At 42.8% G+C, this 18283-nt stretch overlaps 1 protein-coding gene across 1 annotated transcript; it reads left to right on the forward strand.

Annotated features, from left to right (window-relative positions):
* Window positions 1-7741: 7741 nt before the first annotated feature.
* LOC121532735 (sphingosine 1-phosphate receptor 4) lies at window positions 7742-13759 on the forward strand. The gene is made up of 2 exons (XM_041838526.2): window positions 7742-7816; window positions 12325-13759. Exon 2 carries the CDS (start codon window positions 12483-12485, stop codon window positions 13680-13682), a length of 1200 nt encoding a protein of 399 aa, XP_041694460.1. The 5' UTR covers window positions 7742-7816; window positions 12325-12482; the 3' UTR covers window positions 13683-13759.
* Window positions 13760-18283: the final 4524 nt, after the last annotated feature.

The raw sequence follows: 18283 nt of genomic DNA on the forward strand, positions 1-18283 counted from the left end.
ACAGCATTCTCACATAGGTGTTCCATTTGTCCAGGTGGGAAAGGGCAGTGTGGAGTGCGATTGAGATTGCGTCATCTGTGGATCTGTTGAGGCGGTATGCGAATTGGAGTGGGTCTAGGGTTTCCGGGATGATGGTGTTGATGTGCGCTATGACCAGCCTTTCAAAGCACTTCATGGCTACCGACGTGAGTGCTACGGGGCGGTAGTCATTTAAGCAGGTAACCTTCGCTTTCTTGGGCACAGGGACTATGGTGGTCTGCTTGAAACATGTAAGTATTACAGACTCAGTCAGGGAGAGGTTGAAAATGTCAGTGAAGACACTTGCCAGTTGGTCTGCGCATGCTCTGAGTACACGTCCTGGTAATCCGTCTGGCGCCGCGGATGAATATTGACCTGTTTAAAGGTCTTGCTCACATCGGCTACGGAGAGCGTGATCACACAGTCGTCTGGAACAGCTGGTGCTCTCATACTGTGTGTGCGGAATGGAGGCTGCCTGCGCGCTGTGACAGCGAGTGCGAGGCAAGTGGATTAATAATAAGAAGAAGAAGAAGCATAGTGGTAACTACATATGAGGACACCAAGGTCTGGACATTGGTCTTTTTTGCTCATTTGAAGATTGAAGTAGAAAGCTAACGTTAAACGGAGCCTACCTCAGCAGAAGCAAAAATATGCTACTAAATTCTCATAACTTTGCTTTACAGAGAGTAGGCTACTGAGACAGACATGATGTGACACTTAGTGGTGAGGCTGAGGCAGGCTGCAATGCATGCAGGAGGAAGCAGAGACCAAGCGAGAGGAAGCAAGCAGAGGTTAGTACAGTGGTTCCCAAACATGGGGTCGGGTCCTCTGAGAAAATCTGTACTAATCTTATCAAACAAGTCTTCCCTATAGGCGTACATTAAAAAGCAAACAATACAGTTAAAAAATGTCATACCTTTTTGTTTCGTCGCTGATGCGACATGTCAGTGTGAATAATTTATCATATTTCCCCTTTTCAGGGGTATAACATTAGAATTGTATAGCTAATAGGCAATGTGTTTGTAGATCGACTGACGTGAATGACCCTACATCAGCCACGGTGATAATGGCTGGGGTCATTTTTGCTTGTTTCCCCCCCCCCCCCTTCTGTGCGGACACTAGAACTCACCCTGGTTACGGCCCAGGGTCTGATGTCATTACACCCAGCTGTTTTTACCAACACAAGATAGTTCAATGGAAACGCACCCTAGCAGGCAATTGTCGCATCTATTTTCTATGCAAACGTTCTAAATGTCGACAAAAAATCACTGGACAAGTTAATGGATTTTTTGGCGACTTATTTCGCAGGTGATTCATTGTACTGCCCAAACAAGAAGTCTAAGAAACTGGACCTAATTGTAGGGTTGGCTGAAAGGTTTTTGGGTCTGCAGGAATTAACAGCCGAAGCATGGCAGGGAATACTGAATGAAGATGTTTCCCCCTCCCAGGCCCCTGAGCCTTTGTAGAGATTTGATTTGGATTGGACTGTGACTGAAGGAGTGGGATGTTATTTTTTCTTTGCTTAACATCGTCCCCCCAACAGTTTACTTCCCGTACAGTAGGTGGTGGAATGCACATTACATTTGTGTGAACACCATTATACTAGAGAAGAAGAAGAAGATGGCGCACTGACAACTTTGTGTCTGGAGTAGTAGATGCAATTTTATTAAATGAACGCATGTCAAAAATGTTATAAATTGATTTGCATTTTAATGAGGGAAATAAGTATTGGACCCCCTCTCAATCAGAAAGATTTCTGGCTCCCAGGTGTCTTTTATACAGGTAACGAGCTGAGATTAGGAGCGCACTCTTAAAGGAAGCAATCAATCAATCAGATTCCAAACTTTCCACCATGGCCAAGACCAAAGAGCTCTCCAAGGATGTCAGGGACAAGATTGTAGACCTACACAACGCTGGAATGGGCTACAAGACCATCGCCAAACAGCTTGGTGAGAAGGTGAAAACAATTGGTGCGATTATTCGCAAATGGAAGAAACACAAAAGAACTGTCAATCTCCCTTGGCCTGGGGCTCCATGCAAGATCTCACCTCGTGGAGTTGCAATGATCATGAGAACGGTGAGGAATCAGCCCAGAACTACACGGGAGGATCTTGTCAATGATCTCAAGGCAGCTGGGACCATAGTCACCAAGAAAACAATTGGTAACACACTACGCCGTGAAGGACTGAAATCCTGCAGCGCCCGCAAGGTCTCCCTGCTAAAGAAAGCACATATACAGGGCCGTCTGAAGTTTGCCAATGAACATCTGAATGATTCAGAGGAGAACTGGGTGAAAGTGTTGTGGTCAGATGAGACCAAAATCGAGCTCTTTGGCATCAACTCAACTCGCCGTGTTTGGAGGAGGAGGAATGCTGCCTATGATCCCAAGAACACCATTCCCACCGTCAAACATGGAGGTGGAAACATTATGCTTTGGGGGTGTTTTTCTGCTAAGGGGACAGGACATCTTCACCGCATCAAAGGGACGATGGACGGGGCCATGTACCGTCAAATCTTGGGTGAGAACCTCCTTCCCTCAGCAGGGCATTGAAAATGGGTCGTGGATGGGTATTCCAGCATAACAATGACCCAAAACACACGGCCAAGGCAACAAAGGAGTGGCTCAAGAAGAAGCACATTTAGGTCCTGGAGTGGCCTAGCCAGTCTCCAGACCTTAATCCCATAGAACATCTGTGGAGGGAGCTGAAGGTTCGAGTTGCCAAACGTCAGCCTCGAAACCTTAATGACTTGGAGAAGATCTGCAAAGAGGACTGGGACAAAATCCCTCCTGAGATGTGTGCAAACCTGGTGGCCAACTACAAGAAACATTTGACATCTGTGATTGCCAACAAGGATTTTGCCACCAAGTACTAAATAATGTTTTGCAGAGGGGTCAAATACTTATTTCCCTGATTTAAAATGCAAATCAATTTATTACATTTTTGACATGCGTTTTTCTGGATCCTTTTGTTGTTATTCTGTCTCTCACTGTTCAAATAAACCTACCATTAAAATTATAGGCTGATCATGTCTTTGTCAGTGGGCAAACATACAAAATCAGCAGGGGATCAAATACTTAATTCCCTCACTGTAAATGCTCAATTGAGGTAGAATTTGGTCTCAACAAAATATCTAGCATCAGATTACCCTACCTCTAATCCTAACCTAATCATAATGGAGAGGGAAAAATATACCATATCCTGCTGTATCTGTGGTTTAAGGGCAACTTGTTGACTGTATTTGGCATACTGCCCACACTGTATATCTTTCACATACTTAAAACTAGAAACCTTGTAGTTGCTACATCCATTTTATTTTAAATTAATAATATATACCCATTGATTTTTGAAGAATATAATTTATAAATGCCTCATGAGCTTAGTTAAACTGTTGTACCCCATCAGAACCCAAAATATAAGCCTTTTATTCCAATGTTTGTAAACAATGTAAACGTAAGCAAACACTGTATAGCCTCAAAACATTTTTAAAACTATAATTTTGATATCATGGATGGTCTATGAATTTAAGAATGGTACAATTTCTCCAGGCCTATCCCTCAGCTTTTTACCAAAACAGAGGCAGTGTGACCACTTGTTTCAATTAAGGATTATTAGCTTAATAATAATAATAATTATTATTATTATTAATTCAATTATTATCTTTAAAGGTAAAATAGTAATAGAAAATTAACATTTAGCAGATGCTCTTGTCCAGAGCGACTTACAGTTAGTGAATACATATATATATATTTTTTTATACTGGTCCCCCGTGGGAATCGAACCCACAACCCTGGTGTTGCAAACGCCATGCTCTATCAACTGAGCTACATCCCTGCCGGCCATTCCCTCCCCTACCCTGGACAACGCTAGGCCAATTGTGCGCTGCCCATGAGTCTCCCGGTCGCGGCCGGCTGCGACAGAGCCTGGATTCGAACCAGGATCTCTAGTGGCACAGCTAGCACTGCGATGCAGTGCCTTAGACCACTGCGCCACTCAGCTTTATGTTGGGGGAAAGAAGGTAAACATTTCATAGTTTCAGTTTCCTTGTAAGCTACGCACATTGTGGTTTTAGTTCTATTTTCAGAGACAGTGTTTTCAACAGTTCTGTGTGTGTTGACACCTAAGGATGCATTTATTTAATTATTTATTTATTGGACAGTTTTTCATAGGCCCACGAACAGGTACTGCCTTTTTTGCATCACTTAATTGAGAAGATTTTCATATTGGTCATCTTTGCATGCTGGGTTTCACAAAGATCATACCCCCAAAATTAATTAATTCAGGACTATCCATAATCATGGTAGTGTTCAGAAATATATTCTATTCTTATTTACAATAAAAGTGACTCCTAAATGACACTACATTATTCACCATTCAGTTCCTATTGGGCACAAAATAATCTGAGACATCAAAAGAAACAGCAAATGCATCCAACAAGTTTGTAGAGTGCTAGGAATATTGGAACAAATACTAAACTGTTTACTACTTTAAAAAGTGAATTTGTCAAAATACTTATGACATCTTCAAATGGGGGGACTACATACATAAAGTTCTTTCATTTCTAAATGGTAAAACAGATATGCATGAAAATACCCTCAAATAAAAGGTGAGATTCTGTACTGTCGCCTCATATAAAACATTTGATCTCAAATCCAAAATGCTGGAATATAGAGCCAGCAAATGGGATGGTGTTTCCTTTTTATCAGTAGTGATATTTTTGACTACTGAGTGTGTGTAGTGTATTTGGCCACTTATGGTAAGTGGTTGGGGCCCACTGGGTAGGCCAAGTAGGTCTTTATGACAGGAGTATAGTCTGGCACAGCTGGGTGAAGTGAGGTGTGAAACCATAGCTGTATCTCTGTAGTAGGGAAACCAAAGGGAGGGGTCCCTTTACACATCTGATCAGAAGGTTCCTGTTTTCTTCATGTCATGATTCTCTTTTGCTGAGAAGTCCTGCAGGCTCTAGTTTAATCTTATCTTGATTATTGTCCAGTCATATGGTCAAGTGTTGCAAAGAAGGACTTAGTTAAGCTGCAGCTGGCCCAGAACAGAGCGCCACGTCTTGCTCTTCATTGTAATCAGAGGGCTGATATCAATACTATGCATGCCAGTCTCTCTTGTCTAAGAGTTGAGGAAAGACTAACTGCATCACTTCTTGTTTTTATAAGAAACAAGAAACATTAATTACAAATTGTTTGCATAATCAACATACACACACACTTACCCCACCAGACATGCCACCTGGGTCTTTTCACAGTCCCCAGGTCCAGAACAAATTCAAGGAAACGTATAGTATTATGCAGAGCCATGATTGCATGGAACTCTCTTCCATCTCATATAGCACAAGTGAACAGCAAACCTGGTTTAAAAAAACAAATAAAGCACGGCCCAACACCTCTCCCCCATGTGACCTACTTTTTGTGTGTATGTACTGACATGTATGTGTAACTGATCATGCACACACACACACACACACACACACACTACATGTTCATGTTTTTAAATGTATGTAAATTATTTTGTCTGTAATGTATTTTTCGTTATGTGTCGGACCCCAGTAAGACTAGCTGTCGCCATTGACATCGGCTTATGGGAATCCTCCCCAAAATACTGGCCTGATGCCCTCCTAGTAGAAAAAGTATCTTGCGACACATCCTAGAAAACTTCCTGCTCCAATCACTTCAACATACATGTACCATGAAAACATTATGAAAGGCTCTTCCCGTAATCATCATGGGGCAACTTGGGAAATATTATTAAAGTATTGCAGGGGTCAAAAACATGGCTCAAGCAGTGGGTGGGAAAAGTGTTTACATCAGTGAGATTAAGTCTGACCTTGACATGTGGAAAATTACAGGGGGAAAAAATGTATAAAAAAATATCTATATACAGTGGGGAGAACAAGTATTTGATACACTGCCGATTTAGCTGGTTTTCCTACTTACAAAGCATGTAGAGGTCTGTAATTTTTTTCATTGGTACACTTCAACTGTGAGAGACGGAATCTAAAAAAAAAATCCAGAAAATCATATTGTATGATTTTTAAGTAATTAATTTGCATTTTATTGCATGACATAAGTATTTGATACATCAGAAAAGCAGAACTTAATATTTGGTACAGAAACCATTGTTTGCAATTACAGAGATCATACGTTTCCTGTAGGTCTTGACCAGGTTTACACACACTGCAGCAGGGATTTTGGCCCACTCCTCCATACAGACCTTCTCCAGATCCTTCAGGTTTCGGGGCTGTCGCTGGGCAATACGGACTTTCAGCTCCCTCCAAAGATTTTCTATTGGGTTCAGGTCTGGAGACTGACTAGGCCACTCCAGGACCTTGAGATGCTTCTTACGGAGCCACTCCTTAGTTGCACTGGCTGTGTGTTTCGGGTCGTTGTCATGCTGGAAGACCCAATCACGACCCATCTTCAATGCTCTTACTGAGGGAAGGAGGTTGTTGGCCAAGATCTCGTGATACATGGCCCCATCCATCCTCCCCTCAATACGGTGCAGTCGTCCTGTCCCCTTTGCAGAAAAGCATCCCCAAATAATGATGTTTCCACCTCCATGCTTCACGGTTGGGATGGTGTTCTTGGGGTTGTACTCATCATTCTTCTTCCTCCAAACACGGCGAGTGGAGTTTAGACCAAAAAGCTCTATTTTTGTCTCATCAGACCACATGGTCTTCTCCCATTCCTCCTCTGGATCATCCAGATGGTCATTGGCAAACTTCAGACGTGCCTGGACATGTGCTGGCTTGAGCAGGGGGACCTTGCGTGCGCTGCAGGATTTTAATCCATGACGGCGTAGTGTGTTACTAATGGTTTTCTTTGAGACTGTGTTCCCAGCTCTCTTCAGGTTATTGACCAGGTCCTGCCGTGTAGTTCTGGGCTGATCCCTCACCTTCCTCATGATCATTGATGCCCCACGAGGTGAGATCTTGCATGGAGCCCCAGACCGAGGGTGATTGACCGTCATCTTGAACTTCTTCCATTTTCTAATAATTGCGCCAACAGTTGTTGCCTTCTCACCAAGCTGCTTGCCTATTGTCCTGTAGCCCATCCCAGCCTTGTGCAGGTCTACAATTTTATCCCTGATGTCCTTACACAGCTCTCTGGTCTTGGCCATTGTGGAGAGGTTGGCGTCTGTTTGATTGAGTGTGTGGACAGGTGTCTTTTATACAGGTAACGAGTTCAAACAGGTGCAGTTAATACAGGTAATGAGTGGAGAACAGGAGGGCTTCTTAACAGGTCTGTGAGAGCCGGAATTCTTACTGGTTGGTAGGTGATCAAATACTTATGTCATGCAATAAAATGCAAATGAATTACTTAAAAATCATACAATGTGATTTTCTGGATTTTTTTTAGATTCTGTCTCTCACAGTTGAAGTGTACCTATGATAAAAATTACAGACCTCTACATGCTTTGTAAGTAGGAAAACCTGCAAAATCGGCAGTGTATCAAATACTTGTTCTCCCCACTGTATATTGTGGTGACCTTATGCAAGTGTGGATTAGCCTATATCTATTTATCAATTAACATGTTGATTGGGGTCTATGAATAATCACGTTCTGAAGCATTTCACAATTGGTGTGTTTTCTCTTGGCCAGTGATGAAACACCCCATCAGTGTCAACAACCTCTTGCATCTCGTGTATGTGTTGATCGCTTTGGGTGTGGTACCATGTGAAGGGCTTCCTTCCTCATCGCGTCTATAGAGTAGAACACATCTGCACTACCAGCCCACACAGGGGATGGCTATCCACACACTGCATCACTACCAACAGCATCTCTTCACCAGTAAGTAACATTTATTCTACAAGTGTTTATTGTGTTAAAATCAAAATAATACAACACTTGTCTTTATGTGTTAGCCTATTCATTTGAAATTATACAATTAGATCATGATTGGGATGGAGAGCCAGGTGTACAGTGCCTTGCAAAAGTATTCATCCCCCTTGGCGTTTTTCCTATTTTGTTGCATTACAACCTGTAATTTAAATGGATTTTTATTTGGATTTCATGTAACGGACAAAATATTCCAAATTGGTGAAGTGAAATGAAAAAACTAACTTGTTTCAAAAAATTCTAAAACATAAGTAACGGAAAAGTGGTGCGTGCATATGTATTCACCCCCTTTGCTATGAAGCCCCTAAATAAGATCTGGTGCAACCAATTACCTTCAGAAGTCACATAATTAGTTAAAGTCCACCTGTGTGCAATCTAAGTGACACATGATCTGTCACATGATCTCAGTATATATACACCTGTTCTGAAAGGCCCCAGAGTCTGCAACACCACTAAGCAAGGGACACCACCAAGCAAGCGGCACCGTGAAGACCAAGGAGCTCTCCAAACAGGTCAGGGACAAAGTTGTGGAGAAGTACAGATCAGGGTTGGGTTATAAAAAAATATCAGAAACTTTGAACATCCCACGGAGCACCATTAAATCCATTATACATTTTTTAAAAGAATATGGCACCACAACAAACCTGCCAAGAGAGGGCCGCCCCCCAAAACTCACGGACCGGGCAAGGAGGGCATTAATCAGAGAGGCAACAAGGAGACCAAAGATAACCCTGAAGGATCTGCAAAGCTCCACAGCGGAGATTGGAGTATCTGTCCATAGGACCACTTTAAGCCATACACTCCACAGAGCTGGGCTTTACGGAAGTGTAGCCAGAAAAAAGCCATTGCTTACACAAAAAAATAAGCAAACACGTTTTGTGTTTGCCAAAAGCCATGTGGGAGACTCCCCAAACATAAGGAAGAAGGTACTCTGTTCAGATGAGACTAATATTGAGCTTTTTGGCCATCAAGGAAAACGCTATGTCTGGCGCAAATCCAACACCTCGCATCACCCCGAGAACACCATCCCCACAGTGAAGCATGGTAGTGGCAGCATCATGCTGTGGGGAATGTCTTGGAATGTCTTGGAATGGCCTAGTCAATGCCCAGACCTCAATCCAATTGAGAATCTGTGGTATGACTTAAAGATTGATGTACACCAGCGGAACCCATCCAACTTGAAGGAGCTGGAGCAGTTTTGCCTTGAAGAATGGGCAAAAATCCCAGTGGCTAGATGTGCCAAGCTTATAGAGACACACCCCAAGAGACTTGCAGCTGTAATTGCTGCAAAAGGTGGCTCTACAAAGTATTGACTTTGGGGGGGGTGAATAGTTCTGGTTTTTTTGCTTATTTGTTTTTCAGCCCCAAAAATATTTTGCATCTTCAAAGTGGTAGGCATGTTGTGTAAATCAAATGATACAACCCCCCCCAAAATCCATTTTAATTCCAGGTTCTAAGGCAACTGTCACGATCGTCAGGGAGAGACCAATGCGCAGCGTGATGAATAAACATACTTTAATTAGTTAAAGTTTAAACATGATACAAAACAAGAAACGACTCGTGAAGTCCACGGTGACAATGACCGAACACGGAACAAAAACCCACAAACACAAAGGGAAAACATACAGTTTAAATATGGCTCCCAATCAGAGACAACCAGCCAACAGCTGACACTCGTTGCCTCTGATTGGGAGTCACTCAGGCAAAACACAGAAATAGACGAACTAGAACCCCCAACATAGAAACACACCACATAGAACAAACACACCCTGGCTCAACAACTAGAGTCCCATAGCCAGGGTGTGACAGCAACAAAATAGGAAAAATTATAATAATATGCCATTTAGCAGACGCTTTTATCCAAAGCGACTTACAGTCATGCATGCATACATTTTTGTGTATGGGCGGTCCCGGGGATCGAACTCACTACCTTGGCGTTACAAGCGCCGTGCTCTACCAGCTGAGCTACAGAGGACCACAGGTTAAAATGAGGGACAGGTTTTTGTACATTTATGAATCACTAATCACATGAAATAAATATACTGAACAAAAATATAAATGCAACATGCAACAATTTCAAAGATTTTCCTGAGTTACAGTTCATATAAGGAAATCAGTCAATTTAAATAAATTCATTTGGCCCTAATCTATGGATTTCACATGACTGGGAATACAGATATGCATTTGTTGGCAACAGGTAGGGGCGAGGATCAGAAAAGCAGTCAGTATCTTGTGTGACCACCATTTGCCTCATGCAGCACGACACTTCTCCTTCACATAGAGTTGATCAGGCTGGTGATTGTGGCCTGTGGAATGTTGTCCCACTCCTCTTCAATGGCTGTGTGAAGTTGCTGGATATTGGCGGTAACTGGAACACACTGTCGTACACGTCCATCCAGAGCATTCCAAACATGCTCAATGGGTGACATATGAGTATGCAGGCCATGGAAGAACTGGGACATTTTCAGCTTCCGGGAATTGTGTACAGATCCTTGCAACATGGGGCCATGTATTATCATGCTGAAACATTAGTTGATGGCGGCGGATTAATGGCACGACAATGGGCCTCAGGATCTCATCACGGTATCTATGCGCATTCAAATTGCCATTGATGAAGTGCAACGGTGTTCGTTGTCCGTAGCTTATGCCTGCCCATACCATAAACCCACAGCCACAATGGGGTACTCTGTTCACAACGTTGACATCAGCAAAACGCTCACCCACACGACACCATACATGTGGTCTGCGGTTGTGAAGCCGGTTGGACGTACTGCCAATTTTTCTAAAACAACGTTGGAGGCGGGTTATGGTAGAGAAATTAACATTCAATTCTCTGGCAACAGCTCTGGTGGACATTCCTGCTGTCAGCATGCCAATTGCACGCTCCTTCAAAACTTGAGACATCTGTTGCATTGTTTGACAAAACTGCACATTTTAATGGCCTTTTATTTTCCCCAGCACAAGGTGCACCTGTGTAATGATCATGCTGTTTAATCAGCTTCTTGATATGCCACACCTGTTAGGTGGATGGATTATCTTGGCAAAGGAGAAATGCTCACTAACAGCGACATATTCAAATGTAAGATTTTTTTATTGTTGAGAAAAAATGCTTTTTGAGTGCCTGGAAAATGTATGCAATCTTTTATTTCAGCACATGAAACATGGGACCAACACTTTATATTTTGCATTTATATTGAATTTTCCATGTCATCTATATTAAAGGGCACTGCATTAAATATTACAGGCTTTTAAAATGCAATATTGGTGCCAGGGTGGAAAATTAACACCAGCCAAATGCTGGTAGATTGGAATTACCCAAATGTGACCTCTTTGGATAATACAAATTGGTTGGTTTATTGATTGATTGGTATGATGGCCCTGCCTAGCAGAAAGCCCAGAGTTAAGCCAGGATTTAACCTCTACCTGGCACCTACTGTACCTTCTGCATCCAGAAGCCCATAGTAGTGACTCTGAGCCAGTCTAACCAACCATACCCTCCCTGTACCACACACAGTCTCCCAGCCCACAGACAGGAACCTCCTATCAGTGGGCTCTAACTGCAGACTCTAACAGGAAGCAGCAGTTTTATGCTACAGGAAGAGCTAGCTGCAGGAGCCTCCCTTTGCCATTGGTCAATCGGCACACTAGGCGTGTCGACAGACGCCGCATTGTTGCTCAGGAAGTATAGAGGAGTAGCGGCCATTCTGTGTGCCTATTGTTTATCTCCCAGCCTGCCTGCGTTTTCCAAGGGGGGTGAATACTTTCGCAAGCCCCAGAGTTTGTCAAATTTAATTTAACTGTAGCAGTAAATATGCAAGGCATTTGCGGTCATGAACAAGCTTTTGCTCCCATGCAACAAATTGTAACAATAATTATGCATAAAATAAAAATCTAGGAATTTAAAGGGAAATTGTACTATAAAATCAAATAATGAACAAAAGTTATAAATGTAATATGCTACTTTTTATTTCACTCCAGAGAGGAAAACAGTTAATATTTTGCAATATTGGGAGAATAGGATGTCGTTTTTCAATCATTACTACTAACAGGAATTTGGAAATAGCCGTTTTACAACTTTCAAAGATGTTTACTTCACGTGCAGATTTAAACCCCCTTCCTGGCAGCAGCTGGCTGCTCCTCTCAACTAACCACATGGTGATTTAAATGTCACCACAGAGGTTTAAATGGCCCCAACTCCTGCTAGTGGAGGCATGCAGTTTTATGATGAGAATCCTTGTCAGGTCTACTGACAAAATGTCTTATCATATTATCTAATTTTTTGGGGGGATTTTTAAAAATATCTTTCAGCTTTTAACAATACATTTATAAACAATGCAACTTGACCAAAAATATTTGATTTTCATTACCTGCAGTTCATGCACTACAAACAGCTTATAACTTATTATTATTATCGCATATCAGACATCTTTTCACATAAAACATCTTCCTGTGTTTGCTAGGTGGGTTGTGAGACAGCAGAGCTCCAGTGGAGAGAGTGTGTTAGCCTGAGTCTGAGCCCACGGCAGGAGTTCTACACTCACCCAAGTCCTGCCTTGTCCAGCCCAACCCAATCATTTTCTGACTTGCCAAGCCCAGCCAAGCCCTTCACAACCCAGCCATGGATGCCCTGTCCTCCCTGAGCTCCTCAACCTCCTGCTCTCACCTGTACCTATGGGCCAGCAACACCACCAACAGCAGCAGTATTAACAGCGATGTGATCCTGGAGCACTACAACCACACAGGGCGTCTGCAGTACCGCGTGCCCCGGCATGGTGGTCTGAGCTTGGGAACGGTCCTCTCCCTCTTTATCAGTGTCCTCATTATCCTGGAGAACCTCCTGGTCCTGGTGGCCGTGCTCTCCCGGATTCACCACAGCCGCCGCTGGGTCTACGTGTGCATCGCCAACATCACCCTGAGCGACCTGCTGGCCGGGGCAGCCTATGTGGTCAACATCTGCATGTCGGGCAGTCAGACGTTCAGGCTGAGCCCAGCTCTGTGGCTGTTCAGGGAGGGGGTGCTGTTTGTGGCCCTCGCTGCGTCTATCTTTAGCCTGCTGCTGATAGCTGTGGAGCGCTACGCCACCATGATGAAGCCGCTGCACCAGAAGTCGGCCAGGAAGACGTATCGTATCTACGGCCTGGTGGTGCTGTGCTGGATCGTGGCCTTCGCCATCGGCTTCCTCCCCCTGCTGGGCTGGAACTGTGTGTGCAGCCTGGAGACCTGCTCCACCCTGCTGCCGCTCTATTCCAAGAGCTACATCCTCTTCTCCCTGCTCATCTTCTCCCTCATCCTGCTGGCCATTGGCGTGCTCTATGGCGCCATCTACTGCCACGTGCGCAGCAGCTCCAAGGTGGGCTCCCAGCGCAGCCGCAAGCGCTCCCTGGGGCTCCTGAAGACGGTCATCTCCATCGTGGGTGTGTTCATCATATGCTGGGGGCCTCTGTTCACCCTGCTGCTGGTGGACTTCTTTTGTGTGTCGCGGCAGTGCGCACCGCTCTTCAGCTCCGACTGGGTCATCGCCCTGGCCGTGATCAACTCGGCCCTGAACCCGGTCATCTACGCCCTGGGCAGCACAGAGCTGAGGAAGGCTATTGCAGGCCTGTTGTGCTGCTGCTGCCTCAGGGCAGGCCTCTGTCATCCTGACACCTTTGTGTCCAAGGAGAGCAGCAGCACTGGGAGCACCAGGCACAGCAGCCTGAGGAACAGTTTCAATAAGGTCAGGAGTCTCAGTATCAGCCCCCCGCCTGCACCCAAGGCCCCCAAGAAGAGCCGCCGCCTCAGCTCCACCACCACCTGCCTGTCTGTGTCGAGCGGTTAGACCACAACGGGCGTAGCTGTGTGTGTGTTTGAGAGACATAGAGCGAGAGAGAGTGTGTGTGTGTGTGTGTGTGTGTATCAGTGGAGGCTCCTCAGAGGTGGAAGGGGAGGACCATCCTACTCAGTGAATTTCATAAAAATACAAATATAAAAAATACAAATGAAATCCAAAATATAAATTATTATTATTGTAGACAAATTGCAGTTAAAGCCAGACTAAGTCAGAGGCACAGATGGAACTATACAAGCAGAAGATCTCCATCAAATGTTGATATTTGGTTGTGTTGACAACAAAACACAATTCAATATCCAGTCTACAAATGAATAATTGATATGTCTCCGTCTCAACCAAAAATCGAAGTTAAAGAATATGACAATCTAATCAAACTAAATGCACTGTAAATAACGTTTTTGATTTGATTTAGTCCTATTCTTTGAATGCACTTTAAATAAAGTTTGATTTGATTTTGTCCCATTCTTTAACTTTGATTTTTGGTTGAGACGGAGACGTGAATCTGACATATTAATGATTAACGTGAAGATTACATTTGAAATCAACTAAAGCTTGAAATCCTAGGCCCATGTCCTGTATATTGGAGAGAGAAAAAAATGTGAACCCTGCGTTGAATTGAAACAATAGCTGTTGCTGACTTTGCAAATGCTATATAGGCTTAAATAGTATTGTTGATGATATGACTTATAATGTATGGTACATTTAATTTGCTCTGTTAAACCTACCCTTTGGAACTACTTTGATAGCAACAGTGAATATGTTGAGTTGCTAAGAGATCTCTAAATAATCATTCTCACAATAACACATTGGTAGTAGGTAATATAAAAGCTTAGCAGTGCTTGGTTAAAACCCTGTATTGGAGACCAAATGAATAGTTGTAGATCAACTCTCTGGTAGGAGGTGCTGCCCAGACAAAAATAAAATCCTGATAATGGACATTATGTTGAAGATCTGACGTCGTTTCAAAGGTACAAATTCAACATACTGTATTTTAAAGAAGGTTTGTCTATCTTGAAAATTGGTTACAATGATGACATAATCATGTGGTTGAAATTTCACCCTCAAAACAACAGTTGATTACTTTTTTCAAATCCAATGTATTTTCCACGTAGATTCCATGTCACAATACATTGACCAATTACATTGAGACAACGTTGATTCAACCATTTTGTGCCCAGTGGGTCATGATGGGTATAGGGCAAATTCTAGTATCATGTAGTAGCCTAAACCTATTGATGTTACATTGAGCTGGGTGAATGGAATATGAATGACAGTCATCCAATATGCTGTAATAGAAATGAGGCCATGCTCATAAGAAAAATATTGTCCTCCCTAATCTGAAAGGGCACTAACCGCCACTGGTGTGTGTGCATGTGTGTGTGTCTGTGTTACCACAGAGAATGCAGTTCCTCCATTATCTAGCTCCACCCAAATATGGCCTTAATACAGCCATGATAGAGGTCTAACGGTTTTATCTGTTGTTGGTTTTGTTAATTATAATTGTTTTCATTGTCATCAGACCAGGACCTGATACACTGATGAAAGAGCATATTTTTGGATATCTGTTATTGTAGCAACACCGATCTGTTTTATTGTATGCATTACAAAAAATGTAAGAGTTCAAACTCATTCAAGATTTATCATAAAAGTTGCAATATGGAAGCTGCTTTCGTTTCACTGTTTCAGCCTTAAAACATATAACCATCTTCACAGTAAAATATTTTCATTGAAAGAGGTGTATATGCACTTTTTCTGCGCTTTTTTATTGTATCACTTAAATAGAAGTGAATTAAAAACAAATAAATATGTATATATATTTTGAAAATGCAATATTCTTTATACATACTGTGATGTCACGAGAGGCTGTGTCCTGGAGGGACGTTACATCCCCCTGAGATGGCTGCAAACCCAGACAGCTATGGCTCCATCTGCTGGTATGGTCGGGAACTCCAACCCTCTATGGCCAATCTTCCCACGCAGCTGAAACCAATCAGGAGCTGATGAGCTGAAGGTTTGTTGAAGGGAAGAGACACGGTCTCAAACCTGGGCTCTCTGGAGGACAAGAGTGCTGCACGTCCACTTCCATGAGGAATATAAGGATTTGGAGATACTTACCTTTGGGAAATACTCACCTTTGGATATATGCACCTGTGGAAATACGTGTGGGACATTTGGAAGGACGTTTTGCTGGGTTGGCCACTAGCTGCAACGTGGAATACAGTAAGACTGGGGAAAAGTTATTTGAGCGAGGGAGAGTTATGATTTTGGATGTGGAAGAGACATCCCTGAACTGTTAACCCTTAAAGAGCCACCAGAGAACAGAATTGTGTTATACTTTCGTTAGTTTCCCAAGACCTTTAATAAAATCCTTGTTTTGGTTGAACCTGGCCTCCTTGCACTACTTGAGCAATCCCGCTGAAAGCTGTGTAGCCTCTCGTGACATCACAATACACTGAGTGTACAAAACATTAAGGACACCTGCTCTTTCCATGATATAAACTGACCAGGTGAATCCAGGTGAAAGCTAAGATCCCTTATTGATGTAACTTGTTAAATCCACTTCAATCAGTGTAGATGAAGGGGAGGAGACAGGTTAAAGAAGGATTTTTAAGCCTTGAGACATGGATTGTGTATGTGTGCCATTCAGAAGGTGAATGGGCAAGACAAAATATTTAAGTACCTTTGACCGGGTTATGGTAGTAGGTGCCAGGTGCACCGGTTTGTGTCAAAAACTGCAACTCTGCTGGGTGTTTCACGCTCAACAGTTTCCCGTGTGTATCAAGAATGGTCCACCACCCAAAGGATATCCAGCCAACTTGACACAGCTGTGGGAAGCATTGGAGTCAACATGGGCCAGCATCCCTGTGGAATGCTTTCGACACCTTGTAGAGTCCATGCCCCGATGAGTTGAGGCTGTTCTGAGGGCAAAAGAGAGGCGGGGGGGGGGAGGATGCAACTCAATATTTGGAAGTTGTCCTTAATGTTTTGTACACTCAGTGTACATTGTACAAAATGGTAGCGTTGTATACATTTTTTCAATTTTGTTTTTAAGAGTATACATTTGTTGAACGCTTTACTATTGCTGTTATTCTGAAGGAGGGTAATATTGCTGTTATTTTGTAAATTGAAAATGTATAAATCAATATTTTAACATAGAATATGTGTCTTGTTGAGAGAGCAAGAGAGAGAATGTTTTTTTTTACTGTTTTTCAACAGAACATTGTAGAAGTGGCAGCAACATGCTGAATTACAACTTACATTTGAATATTAAAACTCAATAAACAACAGATGTAGACAATTAAAAACTGTTAAGCAGGTGAACCTTGGCTGGGATGGCACTGCAACGGAAACGCTCAGTCCGGTTGTTGTACTGGATCACTGCTGTGTCAATGGAAATGAACCATTGACTCCCATAAGCAATTACCACCATCTACCTCAAGGTGGAGACATGTTACCAGGGGCTTCTGTGAAGATGTTGCTTCACGTCCAATGGCAGGTCACAGAAGGAAATAATTCAGTAAACAGTGACCTCTGAACTACTTACCTTCTGAGTATTTTCCCAACTGATGAGGCATGCATAGAAATGGATATCAACACGTCGCCAAAAGTTCCAGACATTAGGATTAGAAAATATACAGATTCCTTCCATGTGAGATATCAAGTGACAAGTGACATGAGTAACTATGTTTGCAGAGAATTTATTCATTTTAAGATTATTTTCTGGCTCTGAGCCATAGTTTCTTTTACATGCCTGAATTTCCAGTATTTCCAGATTACCTCTTTGTTTTGTGACACCAGATCTGTGAGTGAGGTGCAATGGTGAGAGTTGAGACGGAACCCGTGAAGGTATTTAACTCTCCCGTTGTCCTAGGGTCAAAATGACCCGCCACTGTGTTGAACCAACTTTATTTAATTTTTATATTTTTTGGATCATTTGTGAGAAGGAGGCAGTGATACTCTCTTTAAAATATTGAAAGTAGGGTAAAACTTCAACTTCAATACATTGACTTAACCTGACCAACAGGTTGTTACATCAATCTACACTGAACAAAAATATAAACGCAACATGTAAAGTGTTGGTCACATGTTTCATGAGCTGAAATAAAAAATCCCAGAAATGTCCATATGCACAAAAAGCTTATTTCTCTCAAATGTTGTGCACAAATTTGTTTACATCCCTGTTAGTGAGAATTTCTCCTCTGCCAATATAATCCATCCAACTGACAGGTGTAGCATATCAAGAAGCTGATTAAACAGCATGATCATTACACAGGTACACCTTGTGCTGGGGACAATAAAAGTCCACTTTAAAATGTGCAGTTTGTCACACAACACAATACCACAGATGTCTCAAGTTTTGAGGGAGTGTGCAATTGGCATTCTGACTGCAGGAATGTCCAACAGAGTTGTTGCCAGAGAATTTAGTGTTCATTTCTCTACCATAAGCTACCTCCAATGTCATTTTAGAGAATTTGGCAGTACGTCCAACCGGCCTCACTACCGCAGACCACGTGTAACCACGCCAGCCCAGGACCTCCACATCGGGCTTCTTCCCTGAGGGATCGTCTGAGGGGGGTGGGGGATTCTGA

The sequence above is a fragment of the Coregonus clupeaformis genome, chromosome 20 (assembly GCF_020615455.1).
Source record: "Coregonus clupeaformis isolate EN_2021a chromosome 20, ASM2061545v1, whole genome shotgun sequence".
Taxonomy (NCBI): domain Eukaryota; kingdom Metazoa; phylum Chordata; class Actinopteri; order Salmoniformes; family Salmonidae; genus Coregonus; species Coregonus clupeaformis.

Excerpts from the sequence above, each read along its gene's own strand:
- LOC121532735 (XM_041838526.2), top strand. The coding sequence starts at position 12,483 with ATGGATGCCCTGTCCTCCCTGAGCTCCTCAACCTCCTGCTCTCACCTG.